A 21,883-nucleotide genomic window follows, 5' to 3' on the forward strand; every position below is an offset into this window, starting at 1 on the left:
CATCAAAGATCAATGACCATATTTTACAGTAGATATTTCTGCATACGCATCCTTCTTTCGACACCAAACCCACTGCCGGGGTGCGTGGCCAAAGAGCTTTACTTTTGTCTCATCTGACCATAGCACCCGGTTCCAATCCAAGTGCCAGTGCCGTTGATCAAACTCCAGGTGCTTACATTTGTTGGTTTCTCTCAATAAAGGCTTTTTTTCTGGCAACCCTTCCAAATAGGCTATTGGCATGGAGGTGGCATCCAATTGTACATTTGGAGACTTGGTGACCCCAAGATTCAACCAAGGTTTGTAATTCTCCAACTGTGGCCATTGGATTTGTCTTTGCCTCCCAAACCATCTTCCTCACTGCGCTGAGTCAAGATGCACTTGCGTCCTCTACCAAGCAGATTTACCACTGTTCCACTGGTTTTGAACTTCTCAATTATTGCCCTAATAGTGGTAAGTGGTATATTTAGGTTTTTAACTATTTTTTTGTACCCATTGCCTGATTTATAAAGGTCAACAATCATTTGTCTCTTTTCATTTGTGAGTTTTAGGAATCTTTAGGAATCTTCTTTTTAAAAAAAAAAAAAAAAAAAAAAAAAAAAACATTATTAAAAATACATGTTTTCTCTTGAGCAATTACAGTCACAGTACTACTGTATTGATTAAAAACAGATATCTGTGTTTTCTATTCAGTTCCAGACCAGCTTCAGTTTTATAGCTGGGGGCTGCTTGATGGTCAGTGAGTAATTCACTGGTCTCCTGCTTAATAAGCCTCTAGAGTCCTCACAGAACTAACTGAGGTGGAAATCATTCTAAATTGTGAGCTGCAGGCATTGTGCAAAGCTGTCTCAGTTTAGTGTCTTGAGTAAATAACTCTCATTCTCACTTCACCCTACCATCCAAAGTGACCATGCACAAAAACAATGTGTATCTAAAGTGAATTTTTAGATAATGCAGTATCTGATTTTATTAAAATATATTTTCCATTAGTGTTGTTGAATGATATAAGTCTCAGAGTTCCATATAAAGTATCAATCAGAAATCTTGATTTTGACTTTAATTTAAAAAAAGACATAACATTGTTTTAGGTTGGGCATCGTGGAGATCTGTATTTGTAAAATAAATGTGTGATTATTCTTATATATATATATATATATATATATATATATATATATATATATATATATATATATTATATATGTTAACCTATAGGTGGGGTTCAGGGGCGGAGCTAGGCACCAACAACTTATCATCTCCTGTCATCAATTAAATCTACCTTATTTAAACATTAGTCACCTCTACCTAGCTGTCTTGTGTTTTTTTCGTTTTGGCATAAACCTAAGCGATTTCAAGACCCATCAACTTTCGTATACCTCAATAATGGAATACTTACAGCAGTCGTCATAGGATTCAGAGGATTCCCAGGATTTTCTGTCATTACCAGATCATTATCCTCCAGCTTCAATCCAGGGTCCATCCAGTCTCCGTTTTCTCTGCCCTTCTGGTATTCCAGTTACATCTGATCAGACTCCAAATCAGGCTCTCGTCCAGGTTCCAGTTCAAATGTTGCCTACCATTTCTGCCATTCAAACATCGAATCGGCGTCGATCCAAGCGACTTCGGCCTCAGGACGCCCCTCCGGATCGATTGTTTTGGAAGGACTGGCCCATGAATAAATTGATAAAAACCCTCCTTAAAAACGGTAACGCGATTCCAGCAGGGAGTGATAGAGAGTCTCTTTTTGTTCTCTATTGCAGTTCAGTCTCAGCAGAACCAGTCTTTCCTCCGAAGAAAATGTTTTTCTCCATTTGATGATTTAACTATGGAAGTCATATGTCTATCTGCATTTTTCGGGTTTTTGAGATGTTCTGAATATACAGTTCCTTCTATTGCCAGCTTTCCTACCCTCGGTATCCGCTGCAGTGACCTCAAGCTCATCCCAGATTCTCTTTTCGTCTTATTTCTTCACATTTCAAAAACAGATCAACTGCGGCAAGGACAATGTATTCAGCTTTCTAAGATCAACTCTCCTCTGCGTCCCTTCACTTCCATGTTGAAGTACATTGCAGAACGCAAGGCGATTTCATCCTCCGACCCTTTGTTTATCAATTCAAGCCGGTTCATTGTATCAAGGCATTGGTTTTCAACACACCTTTCTACCGTGGTGTCCAGAGCAGGTCTTCCTTCGCAATTCTACACTCCTCATTCATTTAGAATATTGGCAGCTACTTCAGCTGCAAAAGCCAACATTAACCAGCATTTAATTAAAAATATGGGGAGCTGGACTTCATCAGCAGTTGAAACTTATATTCGTTCTTCATCATCTGAAATATCCTCCGCACATCAGTCCATTGCTAGTATGTCCGGAGTGGGGACCACCTTTCTGCCTGAGCCACGAAAGATTTCCCCTAAGAAATAAAATTAAAAGAAAGGATTTTTTTTTTCCACTGTGCAGAGGGTCTTCACATAGTCATTAGGGTACAGTCTACTAACCCCTTTGTCACGTTAAGTGTTTGTTTTCTTTCTTCTAAATGTTTTCTTTTTCTTTCTTATGCATTGGCGGTTCTCTCTTTTTTCTTCTTCTCGTTGCGTCAGCGGGGAGCCGGGGGTCCATCTTTTGCGGGGTTAGTGATTCCACTTTCTCCAACCCTTTGTTAAGCTCTGCTTCATTTACCTCATAGAGGCGGGTTCTCCATGAGTCAGAGGGGACCCCCGGTCAAACCCTTCCATCTGCATGTATGTTTCTTTTGGGATTCTTCTTTCAGGTCTGATGCCTCTATGTGAGGGTCCCCAAACTGTGGCATCCCTCGTGTTTGTCGGGTCTCCTCAAAGACGGTGGCCCCTCTCCTGTTTGTCGGGTCTCCTCAGCGACGGAACCCCCCTTCTATTATGTTGGGCTTTGAAGAGGCGGAACACCACACATTATATGTTTTAACAAATACTAACTTTATGTTTTCTTTCCGGTTCGCGAGCCTCTTCGTATGTCGGGCAACCTCAGAGACGATGCCCATCTTGGTATCTCGGGTCATGTCAAAGACGGTGGCCCCCATCCTGTTTGTCGGGCCTCCTCACCGACTGAACCCCCCTACTGTATATGTTGGGTCAGGAAGAGCTGGAACCTCTTTTGTGTTAACAACATTAATTCATGTTTGCCTTTCCGGTTCGCGAGCCTCTTCGTATGTCGGGTAACCTCAGAGACGGTGCCCCTCTCATATGTCGGGTCACCTCAAAGATGGTGGCCCCCCTCCTGTTTATCGTGTCTGTTGATCAAGTAAATGTTGGGCCTTGAAGAGGCGGAACCCCTCTCTCCATGTGTATATGTTTACTAACTCATATCAATAAACACTATCGGGCCATAGCTCTGCCCCGTGAAATATATATATACACACACACACACACACACACACACACACACACACACACACACACACAGCCTATAGAAAGTCTACACCCCCTTGAACTTTTTTCACATTTTGTTGCCTCAGTTTCATGCATTTAAGTGATGATTTTTTTTCCACTTATCTACACACCATACTCCACACTGTTAAGGGGAAACAAAGTTTTTATTGATGAAAAAAATGATATATTAAAAAAAAACAATATTGAAAGATCATAATTGGATAAGTCTCCACCCCCCTGAGTTAATACTTGGTTGAAGCACCTTTGGCAGCAATTACAGCCGTGAATCTGTTGGGATAGGTTTCTAACAAATTTGCACACCAGATTTGGCAATATTTGACCATTCTTCTTTACAAAACTGTTCAAGCTCTTTCAAGTTCTTGCAAGAAGCAGGTTTTCCTCAAGGACTTCTCTGTACTTTGCTCCATTCATTTTCCCTTCTATCCTGACGTGCCCCAGTCCCTGCCGATGAGAAACATGCTGCCACCACCATGCTTCAGAGTAGGGATGGTGTTCTTTGGATGATGAGCAGTGTTGGGTTTACGCCAAACATAACGCTTTGCATTTAGTCCAAAAAGTTGCATTTTAGTTTTGTCAGACCACAAAACTTTTTGCCACATGACTACAGAATCTCCTGAGTGTTTTTTCGCATTCTTCAAATGGAATTCATGATGGGCTTTCTTGAGTAATGGCTTCCTTCTTGCCACTCTACCATACAGGCCAGATTTGTGGAGTGCTTGGGATATTGTTGTCACATGCACACTTTGACCAGTCTTGGCTAAAAGTCTGTAGCTCTTGCATGCATATATATATTTTGAGAGCCACTGTAAGTGAGCACATCCCCGCCTGTTTCGCAATTTTATCAGCTCTAACTGTAAAACTGTTTCTAAACCAACACACTCTCTAATTCTTATGTTCTTATATTCTGGTAGTAAATTATTGCCACTAAATGTCAGAATACTGAAAATAGCATAAAGTATGTCAGCAAGAATTAAGTACATCATTATAGGAAGTGTCTCTGTAAAGCTGACAAATCACACACAAAAAAAGCTTAATAAACATCCGATGGATCCCCCAGTTATCTGTAACGTGGTAATATATGAACTGATTGTATCTCGCTTGGAAGCCTGGGAAGTTGGGGATTAGGGGAGTTCACTGCTAATTTTGTCCAGAAATTGATTTTAATTATCTGCAGTGTCAGATCCTCCCAGCAGTAATTGGTCAAAGCATTCTAATTTGCTCTGGATCTGGCTTCGGCCCAAGTCACACTGCACACACAGGGTTCTGTTCGGTTCCACTTGCAACATGGGAATCCAGGGAACTTTTTCTAAAACATCTGTCAAAAATACAGCAGTAAAATATGCATCTTAATAATTTCCATGTGATGATTTTCATTGGAAGTGAACAATTAAAAAATACTGAAAAATCTTACTAATCAGGAAGTGAACCTTAGAATGACTTTCCTTTTAATGCTTGAGCTGGTTAGTATTAGTAGAATTTATTGCAGCTTCTAACCCTTTTAATATTATTTAATTACATTTACAAAGACAGTGCGACACATTTATAAACCTTTAGCGTGCCAGTGTATTTACATTAAAGTCTAATGCATGCTTTATGAATATGGAACTGTTTTATATTTTACTATATATTAAAGCATGTTGCAGAAAATATAAAACATAAACTGTAGCCAAGGCCAGAATTTTTTTATATTAGAGCTGAATTGACATTTTTCCATTTTGATGAAATCATTAAACGGCTTAATTAAGTACTTAAGGAATTAGCCGTGCCATTAGTGACTCGACTAGATTCTGTTTGAACTTATGTCACACTGAAGATCTGTGATTTAAATGTAGGTTGTGCTTCAGTGGTACTGCAGATAAAATAATAGATATATGGAACTGCACATCTCATTAACATTGCAGTGTTTTGCTTAAAAGAATCTTAGTTGAAGAAGAAATGTATTGTCACGATAAAAAGGTAATTTAAATGTGTGATTTAATACAGGGCTTTTTTTCCAGATATTTACCACAAATAGAAATATACAATTGTCTTTTCTACCCATTTGAAATGATGATTTAGTAGCACAGTAGTAAGTGGTATTACTGTAAGATGCTGTTTTCACAGCCCACGGGTGAATGTTCTGGATATTCATGAAGTAGATCTTCTGCGAATATAATGGTGGAGGCTATTCTTGTATATTAATATAGAACCACTGTAAGCACAAATTCAGTTAACCTAAAGCAAAAGATAGCTGTCATCCAAGGAGAGGGAGGTTGAAAGAAACAAATGTCTTTCTTTGTTTTACACATCAAATGGAGGATGGCACTTGAAAAATAATTAGAGATTGTGTTGGTTTAGAAACAGTTTTACAGTTAGAGCTGATAAAATTGCGAAACAGGCGGAAATGTGCTCACTTATTGTGTCTCTCAAAAGTATTCACCCCCCCCTTGGACTTTTCCACATTTTATTGTGTTATAACATGGAATCAAAATGGACTTAATTAGGAGTTTTTGCCCCTGATCAACACAAAAAAAGTCCATAATGTCAAAGTGAAAAATAAAATCTACAAATTATTCTAAATCAATTACAAATACAAAACAGAAAATAATTGATTGCATAAGTATTCACCCCCTTGAGTCAATATTTGTTAGAGGCACCTTTGGCAGCAATTACAGCTGCACATGCATTGTAAAGCAGGTTGATTCCACCAATAGCACGTAATCCAAAATCTCAGCATTCAGTGTTACCACGCTGTCCTGCTGAAGCAGTTCCATTCATCAACAGGAAATCAACGGCAGCAATTGTGTTTCCTGCTTCAGCTACGCTTGACAAAACTATGTTTTGCTTCTACATTTTTACACTTGTAACTACAGATGATTCTTCTAATGTAAATGAATTTACAATTTGGTACCAATTTGAGAGATAAAGAGCCCTGAGTTTGTAGCAGCAGGAATGGGGATGTTAAAGAAAGCAATCCTTCTTTATATGATGCAGATCAAATAAATTAAATTCACATAATGTGGTGGGCTGCTGTACTGATAGTTACTAACCAAATAAATACACATAATGTATTTTAATTAAGCTATGGTAGGTTTTCCATCTTTATTACAGGCCTAAATGTATTCCTGTTTTCTAGTTAAAAGTAAACTCGCTTTGCTGGTTTCAGTGACTTGTGTTAGCATTAATCTTGGATTATCTAATGTTATTTTAGGTAGGATAATCCAGGATTAGGTCTTTGCTACCTGAAGTGGGTAGAAGCCATAAAGGAGCAGACGCAGTGAAGCCTGTATAATGGACCAGACTGTAGGAGGATCACATGTATTGTGACCATAGTGATGACTCCTTGTTAATATATTCCCTTGTTACAACTTATTTTCAGGGGTTCCAGAGTGGTACATCTGGTAAAGGCACTCCACATGGAGTGCAGGATGCACCCAATAGCCTGGAGGTCTCCAGTTCAAGTCCAGGCTATTCTGTTGACGACCGTAGATGGGGTGGTGCACAATTGGCTGAACACCACCCAATGGAGGGGAGGGCTTAGGTCAGCCAGGGTGTCCTCGGCTCACTGCGCACCAGTGACTCCTGTAGTCTGGATCAGCTGACAGCAAACGCTTCAGAGGACAGCATGAATTCATCTTCACCGCTCTCAAGTCAGCACAAGGGTAGTTACAATGAGCTGAGCCTAAAAATAATTGGATATGCCAAATTGGGAGAAAATAATAAAATAGTTGGTGATTTACTAAATTATATATATATTTTTTTATAACAATCACTTGCATGGGTCCTTCAGAGCCACTTTTAACTGTATTTAGTACAGTATTGTGGTTTTTTTTCTTCCTGCTTATAGCGAGAGAAATAAGACTCCTATTGCATTGCATTTTTGCCCATTTTAGGTTTTAATGTGCTTGATTTGTCACAGTGTATAGGTAACAAGCTCAGGTGTGTCTTATTAAACTCATAGTAAAACCAGGTATGGATGACACTGCTATGCAATGGAAGTCTTGTTTCCATCCCTGAGCTAAGCATCCACCTGTGTGGAAGTGAATACAATCCTCTAGTCCCGATTTACACAAAACAGACTACCTTTACATGGCAAGATTAGCTTTATCAACAGCCCTTCTGCACCTTGCTCTGCCACCCCCCCCGACCCCCATTTATGAGAACCCCCCCCCCCCCCCCCCCCAAAAAAAAAAAAAAAAAAAAAAGTTAGGCGATGCATAATTGGTATTCAAACCGTGCATCTTCAAATCCAAAAAAATAAGTGCATGCACGTTGTCGGTACACTGGGGAGAGTGGCTTTGCGTCCTAAAAGTCTGTTGTTTTATCATGCGTTTCTGGATTGCCTTTCTGTCAATCTGAATGAGAACTGTAGCTCCCCAGCTGTTCGACAGCACTGTGTCCAGGATCGTGTTTGAATCAGCACTACAGTAATTGCTTCTTCAACAACAAAGTTAAGCAAGAATTGTACTGGTGCACATAAAAACATGTAGCCCCATATGATGTTATAGAGAGTCTCTAATCTGCAGAATTGGCTTTAATGTAAAGCACCATGTTTTATATTTTGGACCCTGATAAATAGTTTATGGCTTACGTTTGGATAATTACTTATTGTTCCATCCAGAGACATTTTGAAGCACTCATTTAAATGCCATCTCCTAGAAAACTGCAGATGTATGCATAGCCTTACTTAAATGCAAAGTGGTTATTACTGCGTAATGCACTGTCTGTATTTATTAGACAGTACTGTATATTGGTGTTTTTAACCCCCATAATATAATCATTAAAGGGTCTTTGTAAAACCGCTGCATTTTGTCTGCCTTGTATTTAAAATGGGGCTGTAAATAAGACCTTAAAGAATTAGATGTCGTATTTTGTCATTTTGTTCCTTTCTATGGTAAACGTCCCCTTTTACAGCAGTGAGCCACGCTTTCACTTAGCAAGAAAGCCAGCATATTGAACCATATTGCCAGCAATCAGTGCAAATGATGGCTGTCTGACTGAAAGGCTAATGCCTTAATATTCTGCTGATGCTGGTGGCATTTTTCACTTTCTGCTTGGAAGAAAGGCAGAAACGACACTACATTCAAATCCAAACCAACAGTGAAATTTATCTGAAATAGATTAAATATTAACAACCTATTTCAGTTCCATTTAACCATCATTAATTTTTCATACAAAACCAACATTCTGCTGATCATAGAATAGTTAATGTTAATAGTTAACCATTATCTAATTTAAGTGCTTTGGAGTTCATATTTTGTTTAAAAACTGTTGGCGAGTCCTTTCCTACAAAATCAATAGAAATCAAACATGACTCGCGGAATAAAAACAACATAGACTGTTTTGGGGGTCAAAGTACAAATTTAAAAAAAGTGAATAATCAACATACTAAATGTTCTTATCTAATCAATAAAAAAAAAAAAAAATCTGCCTTGATTTTGTTGGTAAAGATTAGCAGTGGATTGAAATTAGAAAACTGAGTAAATGAATATCTGAAGTTCAACATTTCTGCCTTCTCCTACTCATCAGAGGAGAATTATGAAGTGTGTGGCTGGGGATTGGGCACCATGTGGAAAACCAGGAGAAGATAAATACCCATAAATCAGAATATGGTGTGATCCAGCATTCCATTGGAATTAGTCATTCAAGTTATCACTGTAACTAGAAAGCTTCAGTACGGTTTTGAGGTAAAGAAATGTCTTCTGTTATGTAATGCTTTTTTCAAGTGCTACAGGTTTAATGACTAGGTGCTGCTATACAAGTCCAGTGACCCCACATTATATCATAATTTGCTTATGACTGGGGTTTCACGCTCGTTGTGACTAAGTATATTTAATCTAGGCTTATTTGTTATAGAATGCTAGCCCTTCCAATGGTAAACACAATTTGTTTATAAAATCTTACAAATCTGTGCCTGAAATGTAAAAATAATTATGTTCATCATTTTGAATTTACTTAAGTAGTAACACTAATACAGACTTTTCTTTGAAGAACAAACTTCTAATCAAATCTGTTTCTCATGTTCCTTATCCTCCTCTCAGCTAATGTAGGGCTGTGCGAAGCAATCTCCAGCCCTAATCTCCAGTGTCTGCTCCATTATTACTGCCAGGACAGAATGAAGAATGGGGTTGGGGCCATTCAGACAGTCTGCAGTTAGACAAACGCCCTCTGGCTACACTTTAGGATTCCATCATGAAAGAAATATTTCAGAATCCTTTGGGCGATTTATTTATTATTCAGAAAAAAAAGAAAAAAAAACTGTCGAAGTGTGTGCTAGGTAAAAGTAAAAGAGATTCTTTTTTTTTTTTTAATCAAATCAAACATTTGGGCAAAATAACTCTTTAGACAGGCATTAAATGGAGATGCCCTCTAGGCATTGTTTTTTTTTTTAACATCACAAAGTTTTTCTAAATTTCCATCTGTTTCTTATTCAGGTCAGGACTCAGGCGCTTGTAAAGAGCAGTAGGTTTTTGATATGTATGACAATGAGAGGCCACTAAAAGCCTCCTAACCTCATACATTTGAATATTGCGTGGTTAAACCAGTTTAAGCCATTGATTGAACTATGAAGAGGTTTTCCTGGTAGTCTCTAAAGGTAAAGGGCTGAGGACGATTGCCACAGGAGAAGGCTCTGAGTGTGTTTTTCACGTTTGCCAAGAGAGCACAGCGATTGACTCGACAATATTGATCACAGTAGCTTGAAATTGTACTTCCTATGAGAAGTAGAGAAATTACTTCTATAAATGACATTTCTATTTAAAGAACATTAAAGTACCCCATCATTTATGTGATCAGTATGAAGACTGCATGTTTGAGGTACTCAGTGTTTGAGGTACTTGTTTTTAATATAGACCCAATATGAAGATGGGACACAGACGAGGTATTCAAACATTTAAACATTAACACTGTTTGTCCAATACATCTTGCAGCAAAAGGGAGATGAAAAGGTCTTACGTTTCTTTCTCAAGTTTGTTGAAGAATCCAGCCCTCTGTGTTCTTGGTCTTCAGCACGTCTCTTTAAATTATGAATATGTTAATGGTGTGAAAATCACTCAAATAACAGCTCTCAGTAATCGCTCAGTGTCCCTGGAGCTTGAGGGCTTTTTTTATGATTTGTGACCCATTTGGTGTCACATTTCCACAGGACATTCTTTTTCAAGAAATGAGGTAAATTAACCCTCTCCCGGCTCGCTTGAGGATTGAATATTTGTAATACTCAGCATACTTTACAATGCTGTATTGCACCAGGTGGTCCCCTGTTAAAAATCCCAGAAGAGGCAGACACTTCAGGCTCCATGCTACTCGACATTCTTGAAATGGGCTATTTAACTCTCGCCAGTCAAAACTAAACAGAACACAACAGTATTATGTCCAAACTACTGTTAATAATTTAACTGGGGACAAGGTAACGTTTGAAAGGAGCCAGGTTAGCTTCGTTCCACATATGAAGCTCTATAAATATAAATAAGCAGCAGTCAGCTTTTCTGGTATATATCAATAGCTTTTTTTCAAAGGTAGAAATACTGAGCATGATACAATAATCTTTCACATGTATTGTATTTTTTGTACTGTCCAGTGTTGTAATTTTAAATATAGCCATTACAACAAATTCATATTACCAGTAACCAGTATTTTCATTTCAACACCAAGGTCTGAATTATAATGCCATCAACAGATAGTAATTTAGCTACAGCAATGATTTAAATTAGGATTTAGCCCATGTTTATTCAATAGATTTTGCCACTACAGTTCATACCTGCCAATGTTCAGGATTTATAAATTCATCGTTAAGATGTTGCTGTTGCAGCTGGCAGGGTGATGATTAGCAGTCATGGGTAACCCAATTACTGGAGGCAACTCAGATCCATTCCTGTACCTGTGCTGAGCAAGTGATTGCCTTAAAGACTACCCTGCAACGTGACATCTGTGTCTGTGTGCTTCTATAAATATCCAGTGAGCGAGAGCCCTGCTATGGAATGTCAACCTCTGGTACTCTGGAGAATATCTATACAAAACTGACCTTAAAGTGCGGTAGAAAACACTGCCAAGGTAAGACAAATGTAATGTAAATCCTAGCATACTGTTAAATAAATAGATAAATAAATAAGCAAAGAAAGAACAAGAAAGACACTCGACAGGCATTACGTCTCTGTGGCGAAAATGAATTACGGTGCTCTGCACAGATGTCTTTGATTAAATAATTCCATTCACTGTATACTGTACTGTTTTTCTTATGTGCACAGTCTTGAACATTATAGACCTCTTTATGGAATTGGACAACAATAACAAGCACTTATTTTGATGGCTAAAAACACTTTAAGCACATATCTCAGCACTGTAACTAAGGATGGCAAGGTCAGGCCTGGACAGCTCCTCGGTCTACATTTTGAAAAGGCTTGTGTGAACTCTGCAGCTTGGTTACCATCTGCATTGTGTTTGTATCGGAGTGTGAAGGAGGGTCTGGAGAAAGAACAGACTGAATACAATTGGGTAAATCTGCTTTATTTAATACAAACAGAACACATTGTACAATACACAGTTGAGTATAACAAATACATCTGTTTTACATGTATGTAGATGCTGTATTTTACCAAGTAATAGCTGACTCGTACAGTGTATCACTTGCTGCTGTCTGTTAAGCCTTTCCTGGAATTCCACTTATGTAACTGCCTTTCACAGAACTGTTGTCCACACTGCCCAGCATCCTCTTGGTACTTGTTTATAGTGCATGCTTATATTCTACAGGCTGGGGCTGTAATGACCCATGATTCTTTTTGTGTCTTTGTTTTCTGTTCTTGCCTGTACATAGATCATAATTTCCTATTTGTATCTAACCCTATACAATTAGCTGCAGTGCAGTACTGTACCAAGGCAGTAGAAGCAGGGTTTGCAGCCTGCAGCGTGTACAGCACTTGCACAGTCTGCAGTGAGCATGCAAAATCTCATTTAAAATTCCTTGAAGATGTTTCATGATCTTCACGGAGTCCCAGGATTCCAATTGTAAAAACACTAGGTTCATTTAAACAGAGGTGGGTCAGAAAAGGCACAGTTTAAATGATTTTAAAAATGATTGATTTGGGTTCCTGACCTCTTCACCTACCGGTAATGATAAATCTGTGGCCCTCTATGGCCAGACAATCAATGTAATATTGGAAAATGTTTCCTTTATGTAATATCCTGTGTAGTGCTTGCTACTTGGGTGGCCAGCCTGTTGCAGATGATCCCACGTTCCAGATGATAAGCATCCATGCATCTATTAACAGACCCTTTTGAAAATAATGCTTCTCGGCAGATATTTTCTGGGCTGCTATACAGAAGAGAGATTTTTATTTTTAAATGTCCTGTTGTTTAGTAGCTGTGTTAGAAGTCTGGTCACTCCAATTTATGTTTTTAGATAAATCATCTTTATAATTTAATTTATTTTCTGCATTTGGGATAAGCTTTGGCTTGACATATAGAATTGTCAGCTTTTAATAATAATAATAATAAAAACTAGAAAGGCCAAATAAAACCATCAAAAACTGAAATAGGTAGCTGCTCTCTTAACCTCAATCCGTGCTAGTTAAAGGCTACCCTAGATTATTCTATTGCCAGATATACATATTCCCTTTTGTATATCCACAATACTAAAATAATGTGTTTTTTCCCCCAGACGTGTATGTGTGTGTGTATATATATGTGTGTGTGTGTGTGTGTGTGTGTGTGTGTGTGTGTGTGTGTGTGTGTGTGTGTGTGTGTGTGTGTGTGTGTGTGTGTGTGTGTGTGTGTGTGTGTGTGTGTGTGTTGTCATGGGTGTGCAGGTGTGATAACCTACCATGTCTCCCCTGAGTAATGATATGAACTCAGCATTATTACAGAAGATGGTTTTCTGTTATCAGAATGCTGCACATTAGGAGCATGCTGTGACCCCTGGCCTTATATTCACAAAGCTGACTTGCTTGTGGATGTATTATTGAGTTCATGAGCGTAGCCCAGCTGTTCTATGCTTTGCAAGAGTGGCAGAGAAAGTAAATAAAAACAGAAAATAATTTTAGGCTACAAGGAAAATGTGACCTTTGTATATTGGGAAACTCTATCATGTGAATTTGTGGCTTTGCTTAGTGATTTTCCTAGTTGTACAGTAACTATTGTTATATGGTATGCATCCTGCCCTGCTCCTACACCACATTATTAGGTTACTGTATGTAGATCTGATATTGATTCAGAATGCTTTGAAAGCTAGCGTGGATTACATGTAATAATGCAGGATCAGTTTTATTTTCCCTACTAATTGTTGAGTATATTATTCAAGCAATCTGGTAGTTTTTTCTTTGGTTCTTAATGTCTTGATTATATACATTTTAAGAGTTACAATTACAGGGTGGAAACTGTCTCCTGGCAGTAATTACCACAAATGCAAGTCAGCCTGTTGCAGTATATTGGTGCATAAGGACGCCATTCTTTTTGTCAACTGTTTCCCAATCTATTTGTTGGATTATTTTTTTATTGATATTCTTTTCAGTTCAATTTCTCTCACAGGACTGGCCCAGTCATTTCTCGACCAACTGCTGAACAGCTGTTGTGTCATCCCAGAGTTACATGTATTTTTATTTCTGTGGATATTCACAAAGATCTGATTGGGATCCCCTGCACAGTGTAATAATACGGGATGCCACAAAACAGCTGTTCATTTCCTTTTTGAACAAGAACTGTGTCTGAGTGGCAGCAACATTCACTGTGCTAGTAATCTTCATGAAGCGGTATTGACTTATTGCAGGTGTGACACCTAATAACTCAATTGCCTGTTAAGTCTTTATTTGGCTTTATTTTCCATTTATCCCATGACTAATGAACTGAGTTTTAGATTGTGAAGATCTAAATCTTGTATGTCAGTATCAGTGATATACAGCTTTAACTAAGCTGTGACAAATAATTCCTATCAATAACTGCTCTTACTGCAGCCTTGTTCACAAAGCAGATACAGGTACTGTACATTCAACTGCACACTGTAAATAGTTTTCTAAAAGCTAAGAAAATGTACAGATAACGTACTGTATGCATTAATACCTGTGCAGTAGTTTTTCCTGAAAGGCAAGGCTAGTTACTGGCTATTTCTCATTTACCAGCGTTTACGATTTGAAATCAATATATTTTTGAATACAATTTTTGAACAATGTGTTTTTTCTTGTGAACCACTTCATTTTAATCAGATCCTTCCCTTTTATACAGTTATTTCATTGATTTAAAACACAATCTTCTGTCAAGGCAGAAGCAGTCACATTACATTGATATGTTCATAAAGTACATCTTACAGGAAGAAAGAAGAAAAAAGCATTTTTAATAGCTGGAGGGATGGAGGAGAATAAAGAAATCTAAGATGTGTTAATTCTTTCTGCATAAATTATTTTCCCCGAAGCCATAACTGAATTGAATCGATCAGCCCCACAACCCAGTCCTAGTGTAACAGGTGATGTTCTGCTGTTTTTAGCTCTTGCATATATCCCTGTCTTTCTTTTCATTGCTGTTTTCTCTCCACTAGTGACACACAAGCTTACAGCAAGTTGTTTTCTATTGTACTGCAACACATCAACAGATTGTAGAGCAACAGGGGCCACAAGCCCTCATTTAAAGTGTAGTAGAATAACACTTTACCACACTGCATTGTGCTGGACCAGGGGATACATGTCTTATGACTGTCTGGAAAGACAAACATTCGAGATTCTTACAAAAGGCCTCTTTCAGCGATCGCAAGCCAGTGCCATTGTTCCCTTGACACCATGCGAAACAGTGCTTGTCCAAAGAATTTTTTTATTTTTTTTCCAAAAAAACCCAAAAGAATTAGTCCTTTGATGGAGTCAACAATAGCGATAAATCTGAATAACACATTATTATTCATTAGTAATTGGATGAAGGTTGGTTTTTGACTGTGGGCAGCTATTCAGTGGTTTGTTTGATAATGCACTTTAATGAATTTTCATTGAACCACTTGCTGGGTGTTCTGCTGCCTATGGTTTAGAGCTGAGTACTGGTATCATATATGAGATTTCTCATTCTAGATCAGATATTACAGAGACATTGCACACATCACATTTAATGAAGATTTCTGCATAGATATGTTGCCTTTGAAAAACTGCCAGATCTGTGCTGACATCCTGACACACTGCTGCAGTATGCCTGCTTACTTAATCTCCTTCTTAATTATACATATGCTATGTCCTACATTTTTGTTCAAAAGAAAAAAAAAAACAGATTGCACTTGCAATCAAGAAGGAAAGGTTTCCAGAAATTTGGTTACTGATTTTGCCGATTTTTCCCTCAGGCAGATTTCTACACAAGACATATTCCAGTGTAAAATCAGCACAAACGGGCCCACTGGGAACTCTGCTAGTCTTTGCAGAGAGTTTATAATAAATAAAATAAGCTTTCTTAAGCATACAGAATAAACCTGATGGATTAAATACAATGGACGGAGAAAATAGGGCATTCTGTATTCTGGAAGCAGATGGCTAAGAAATGCATTGTGGGTGTTTGTAAGCTAACAGCATTTTACAAGCAGTGTTCAGCTACGAAAGAACAGTACACGAATAGGTGCATAAAGATTGCATTACATGGAGCTGTTAAGGTACAGAAAGGCATTTGCACAAATTCTCAGAAACCAGCAGAGCTACGGTAGAAGCAGACCAAAAGCTTCTTATTCTGCCAGCAGTGTTTCAATAAACATTTCTGTGATTGAATATATTTTTTGGAAAAGGCAATTTTGTGAGAAAATGAGAACCTAAACAAAATATTTGCAGTTGCTGCACAATACTCTCTACGAAAGAGGAAGTATCTCCATGGAAACCCTTTCCTTAAATTCTCCTCACTGCAGGCATTAAAACTGTCTAGGGGTGTGGCGAAAAATAACGTTTTCTCAATCCCTTAAGACTACTTTACTCAAACACTTCTCTGTAGAGAAACCATGCATTGTTTATTTAAGAATCTTCCTTTCTGCCTTTATTTTAAACAGTACTGTGCTGTAGAATAATTTCCACTTGAATTTCGTTGTATTAATATGCATACAGTGCTGCAGTAATGGATTCTGAGCTGTTTCAAGAGAGTGCCGCAGCCTAGTGTAAAGGGTCTCTGATAAATGATACCATAACAAAGATATTATTACATTTCGGGGGACCCTGAGTGAACATGGCTACAGGGCACTAGCATATAATAAAGATACCGACACAGATGCATCTCTTTGAAGAAGACAAAAGAACATGTTTGAAAGGTAGGTATTATGTCAGTGATTTACAACAATAGAATAAAGAGCGTGTTAAGAATAAAGGAATGCTTGGAAGATTTAAAGCTCTATACTGTAGCGACAGCCATTTACCAGTAGTACTGCTTCGTATAGAATTTGGATTACCAGGTTTAAAAAGCTTTCCATTTTATTAGTTAGCTCTTCGGGTCAGATTGAGTTTGATATTGCATTCCATGATTTTTATTCAAAGAAAAGGAGCGTATTGCGAATGATGGATGACGTACTTAATTTTGACAACCTGATATCATTCATTTGTTGTCTTATGATGAATATGTAAATCTCCCAATATTTCAGTGTGCAGCGAAGATTGTCTCCTAGTGTCCCTGTGTGGTAATGCCCCCCCCCCCCCCCCCCGCCCCTTTGAGCAACCATCAGACTGCTTAAAATGGAACTAGGAAGGAGGGGCAATGCTGTGATCCCACGTTTTTTAGGTTTTATGGTATTTCACACTGATTGATATCATTCAGAGTCAGTAAATTATGCTGTATATGTGTATCAGTTCTCTCTCAAAAAAAAAAAAAAAACCCTAAAAAGACAAAGGCCAGGGTTTTGGCCAAAAGACTACAAATTCTACATGGTAATTTGTCCAAATGCCTTTAAGTTTTATAGTCATTTGGTCAAATTCCTGGTTAAACAGAATGCCTGCAATGTATACACAGAGTTTCTTAACAGTCAAGTGAATGAACCAGTTTTTCCTGGTAAAAAATCATACACTGTAAAGCAATAATGCCAGGCTGTTGGCAGCAGTGGACTGCAGGGAAGAGGTTGGTAAGGTTGGTATCTGGTGTAAAAGAGATGTGGTCTCATCATGTCTATGGGTGCCAGTCTCAATCTGACTACAGAGCACAATCATCCTCTTCTTTTGCTACCATGCAAGTTAAGATTACTCTACAAAGCATACTTTTATACTACTTAGAGTACATGGAAGCTCTTCAAAGAGGTCTGGATTTGGTCTTTTAAGGTTGTCATCTAAGATAAAAGTGCTGTACGTACAATGACAGTATAACTTTTTGTTGCCTGTTTGCTAGCAGTGGATTAATAAATAAATAAATACACAGTATATGATTTGCTCGGAGGCATGACATTGATAATAAGCCAATGTATTTAAGCAGTGACCCTGGTTGCATGTGTTGTGTTCTCAGAACCAGATGTAAGACTTTTGTACGGTTGCATTCCGTTAAGGAAGAGCAAAAAAAAATAAAACATCTAATGCAAATTAATTAATTCTTCCTGTGACGTGATCTGCTGTCACATTGATGTCATGTGAATCTCCGGGACCTTGTCATGCTTACTTAAGAACAGAGTCTGCACGTTAATGCCTGGACCCCCTGTTCTCAATAGCACCATGGTACTGTGCAATTATAACACTATGAGTTCTAAATTGGTGTAATTAGACCCATGGAAGTTGTATGTGAATTTGCATATCAATAAGCAGTGTGAGGAATGTTGTGACTGATTATACTGTCCTGACACAGTTCAAAGGTCAAATTAGAATCACAGTTCAGAAACGGTCAAATTAGAATGGTCTTCTTCCATTTGCTGTACTTATTAGCCCAAAACACTGTTGTAAGCACAGAAATCATTCTGAAAAATATATTTGAATGTGTCAAGTCAAGCTGCATTATGTGTTTGGAGAATGTGATACAATTCATCTTAGTTTCAAAAGACAAAATGAAAAATTATTATTATTATTATTATTATTATTATTATTATTATTATTATTATTATTATTATTATTATTATTATTGTTTGACCATTGCATTGTTGAGAATAAAATTGTTTTATTTATTTTTTCTGCTAAAAATACTACTGATAATAAATAAAGTACAGAATAATGAGTAATGGTTCTTAAACCACATAATACAGTATTTAACCCACAATCTGTTATCTATAGTCATTAAACGACAATCATTTTACGTAGCACAGAACCTAAAAAAATAAATAAAAATCTGCTAACAAATTGCATCTTTTCTTTTGTCTTTCAGCTGACATAATCTCCACTGTCGAATTCGACCACACAGGAGAGTTGCTCGCGACAGGGGACAAGGGAGGGCGGGTGGTAATATTCCAGCGAGAGCAGGAGGTAACTGGCACTGAATGTCATACCCCAGTTTTATTTTCTTTTGAAGCTGCTTCATGCTGGCTCCTAATCCACCCCTATAGAACAGATTGTCTGCTTGCGTTGTCTTCACAACAAATAACCTTCGGCCTGCCGAGTAAAGAGCCTTTCCGCTAATTCATATGTTATTGATTTGCAGACCTCCCGAGGTCTAACCCAGCCCTGATTTTGGAATTGGCTTTTTAAGGATTGTTGGAGGGATGTTTAATACACTGTCTTCTTTTCGTTTTGCTACATGAATGAAACTGCTTGGCATGTTTAACCAGACATTTGTGAAAGTGCTGCCTCTCGGATGTTTTGTTTTATATATGCAAAATCCTAGTCTAGTTATGTTTCATCTGTTATATATTTCTTACTGCTGTTTTTCTCTTTTCAGTAAAGATAGGTAATAAGCATTTCTTGTAAATGATTGAATTGGAAGAGTCATTTATTTGCATAAGAATTCCGAGATACAATCTATAACAAATAAAGATAGTTCTCAGCATGCATTTATGTTATTTGGTTCATTTTATATTCATTTGCATTTTCCATGATGTTTTGACAATGAAGTAAATGTTTTCCTGCATCATGGGAAACACACAGCAGCCAAAGGTTACACAGACCTCAATTGGAGGCAGATGCATATGGGTTCCAATGTAGGACCTTCAATGCAGAGTGTTTATCAGCATGCATTGTGTTTGTGTGGAGCCAGTATCATTGGATTGTATTTCATTGTCTCTCTTTCTTGCTGTTTCCTATTAAGAGTAAAAACCAGCCTCACAGAAGAGGGGAGTACAATGTCTACAGTACCTTTCAGAGCCATGAGCCAGAGTTCGATTACCTGAAGAGCTTGGAGATCGAGGAGAAGATCAACAAAATCAGGTGGCTTCCTCAGCAGAACGCTGCATACTTCCTGCTGTCTACAAACGGTACGTTACTAACAGTTCTGCCACTAGCGCTGCTACATACGCTCCTTCAGAGTTTCTCTCTGGGCCCTTCCACTCCATATCTACACAGTGATGAAGTACTGTATAGTTCTATAGAAGCTAGTTTAGTAATCACCAGAACATTGCCAGAACAGTCAACTCTGGAAGATAAGTGAACAAGATTAAAGATAAGAAGTTTATATTCTCAAGGGTGAAGTTGTTTGCATGCCACTACAGCAGGGCTGTCGAGTCACAGTCCTGAAGGGCCATTCTACTCCAGGTTTAATGGGTAAAATAAGAGAATGAACTACTTCAGGGTCTGTATAGAGGTTTACTTGGTTCAATTAAATAACTTAGAACAGAGTTGGAACAAAGACCAGGAGTGGAGCTGTGGACAACCCTGGACTACAGTAAGGTTGACTTTAGACCGAATAAACTGGGCTCATTACAGTCTAGGTATTTGTTTGGACTCAATAAGGTATTTGTTTTATCAATAAAACTATTTTCTGGGTCACAATCAGTTCACTCTTTAATTCATAACCTATTAATGAAGGTTGTATGGTCCAGTGGTTAGAGAAACAGACTTATGACCCTGAGAAAGTCATTTAACCTCCTTGTGCTGCGTCTTTCGGGTGAGATGTCTTTATATAGTTCACACACCTATAGACCTTGGGTAAAGGCGTCTGCTAAATAAGCAAATAATAATAATAATAAACCTTGAGAGTTGTGCACCCCTGGTAATAAATCTAATATTTAATTTAAATGTTTCTCTTTAGATAAAACAGTCAAACTCTGGAAGATAAGTGAAAGAGATAAAAGACCAGAAGGTTATAATCTCAAGGATGACGATGGCAGAATTCGAGATCCTTCCACAATCACAACGCTACGGGTAAGGCAGCATTTTTTTCATGCTTAGACATTAATTAAACATGTGCACAAGGAAAAGGCTGTTCTTTTATTGCTTGTTTCAGTTTTTCCCTTTATACAAATATGCTATGTTTGTTAATGCAGAACAAGTTTCAGTTTGCATGATCTGACAAGCTACATACATTTTGGAAGACCAGTTTATCTTCTTAAAACATTTTTTTTTTTTAGCTTCAGGGTTGTTATTATTATTATTATTATTATTATTATTATTATTATTATTATTATTATTATTAGTATTATTATTATCCCTATGTTCTGTACTGATTAACAGGGATATACAATACAGTTCCACAGGGGTGTAAAGGGTTAATAGGGGCATGATGTGCAGCGGGAGGAATTCAGCAGGCATGACCTTGGCTTTACATATACATGTCTTGAAGGACAGCCCCCCCCCCCCCTGCATACTGTGCCATGGTTTTGGTAGATGGAGCAGGTCCAAGTTTTCCCAAGGCACAATTCAAATCTGTTAGTTTTGGTCCAGGGTCAGCTGTTCATCTGTGCCGCCAACCTCCCCCACTATGGTGTCTGCTTTTTTACAAAGACAGTTGAATTACAATTCAAACCACATGGGACCATTAAAAAAGATTATAAGTATACTATATAGGGTTTTTTTTTCTAACTAAAATGTAACAATTGTATATAAAAACACGTTCTGTAATGTACTCCAATTTGTGAAAGGAGAAAAACACCAACTCATTTTTATAAAACTGGAACCTGTTCATGGGGGCCTGTTTTAGTGATCTAAAAATAGTGTTGGGTGAAAGCAGCCTCACTCTTTAATCCAGCTGTGATTCTCCCCTCTTAGACATGTACTGATCCATTCATTAGCATTGACGCTAACGCTGCACATTTTAGAGCTACGGCATTAAGATCTGCTACTGTTTACATTAGGGGTGGCCAGCGTTGGCCCTTGCACTTGTCTTTGTTTCAGCCCTGTTGTAGATTATTTATTTGAACCAAGCAAACCTCCATCCAGACCATGAAGTAGTTTATGATCTCATTGTACCTTTTAAACCTGGAGTGGATCAGCCCTCCAGGACCGTGGATGGACACTGCTGGTGAAATAAGAACTCTCAATATGCTTGTTTCTCATTTTGTAACATTAACAAGGAGCTTTCTCCATAAATTACAGACCACTTTAAACGCTGAAAAAATTTTTTTTTTTGTAATGGTATTCTGGTATGTGCATAGCCACTGTTTTAAAAATCTGATGAAAAAATACCTCCAGGGTACCTTATTGCCATATCAAGACGTAAACTAAAC

At 37.9% G+C, this 21,883-nt stretch overlaps 1 protein-coding gene across 3 annotated transcripts in view; it reads left to right on the plus strand.

Annotated features, from left to right (window-relative positions):
* Positions 1-21,883, plus strand: part of LOC121325056 (serine/threonine-protein phosphatase 2A 55 kDa regulatory subunit B beta isoform) — a 91,210-nt gene that overhangs the window by 53,859 nt on the left and 15,468 nt on the right. For all 3 annotated transcript variants that reach the window (XM_041267377.1, XM_041267379.1, XM_041267380.1), the window contains 3 exons: positions 18,655-18,752; positions 19,531-19,696; positions 20,470-20,582. In XM_041267377.1, the coding sequence (XP_041123311.1) occupies positions 18,655-18,752; positions 19,531-19,696; positions 20,470-20,582 (377 nt within the window). The remainder of the gene's footprint in view (positions 1-18,654; positions 18,753-19,530; positions 19,697-20,469; positions 20,583-21,883) is intronic.

The sequence above is a fragment of the Polyodon spathula genome, chromosome 12 (assembly GCF_017654505.1).
Source record: "Polyodon spathula isolate WHYD16114869_AA chromosome 12, ASM1765450v1, whole genome shotgun sequence".
In the NCBI taxonomy this organism is placed as follows: domain Eukaryota; kingdom Metazoa; phylum Chordata; class Actinopteri; order Acipenseriformes; family Polyodontidae; genus Polyodon; species Polyodon spathula.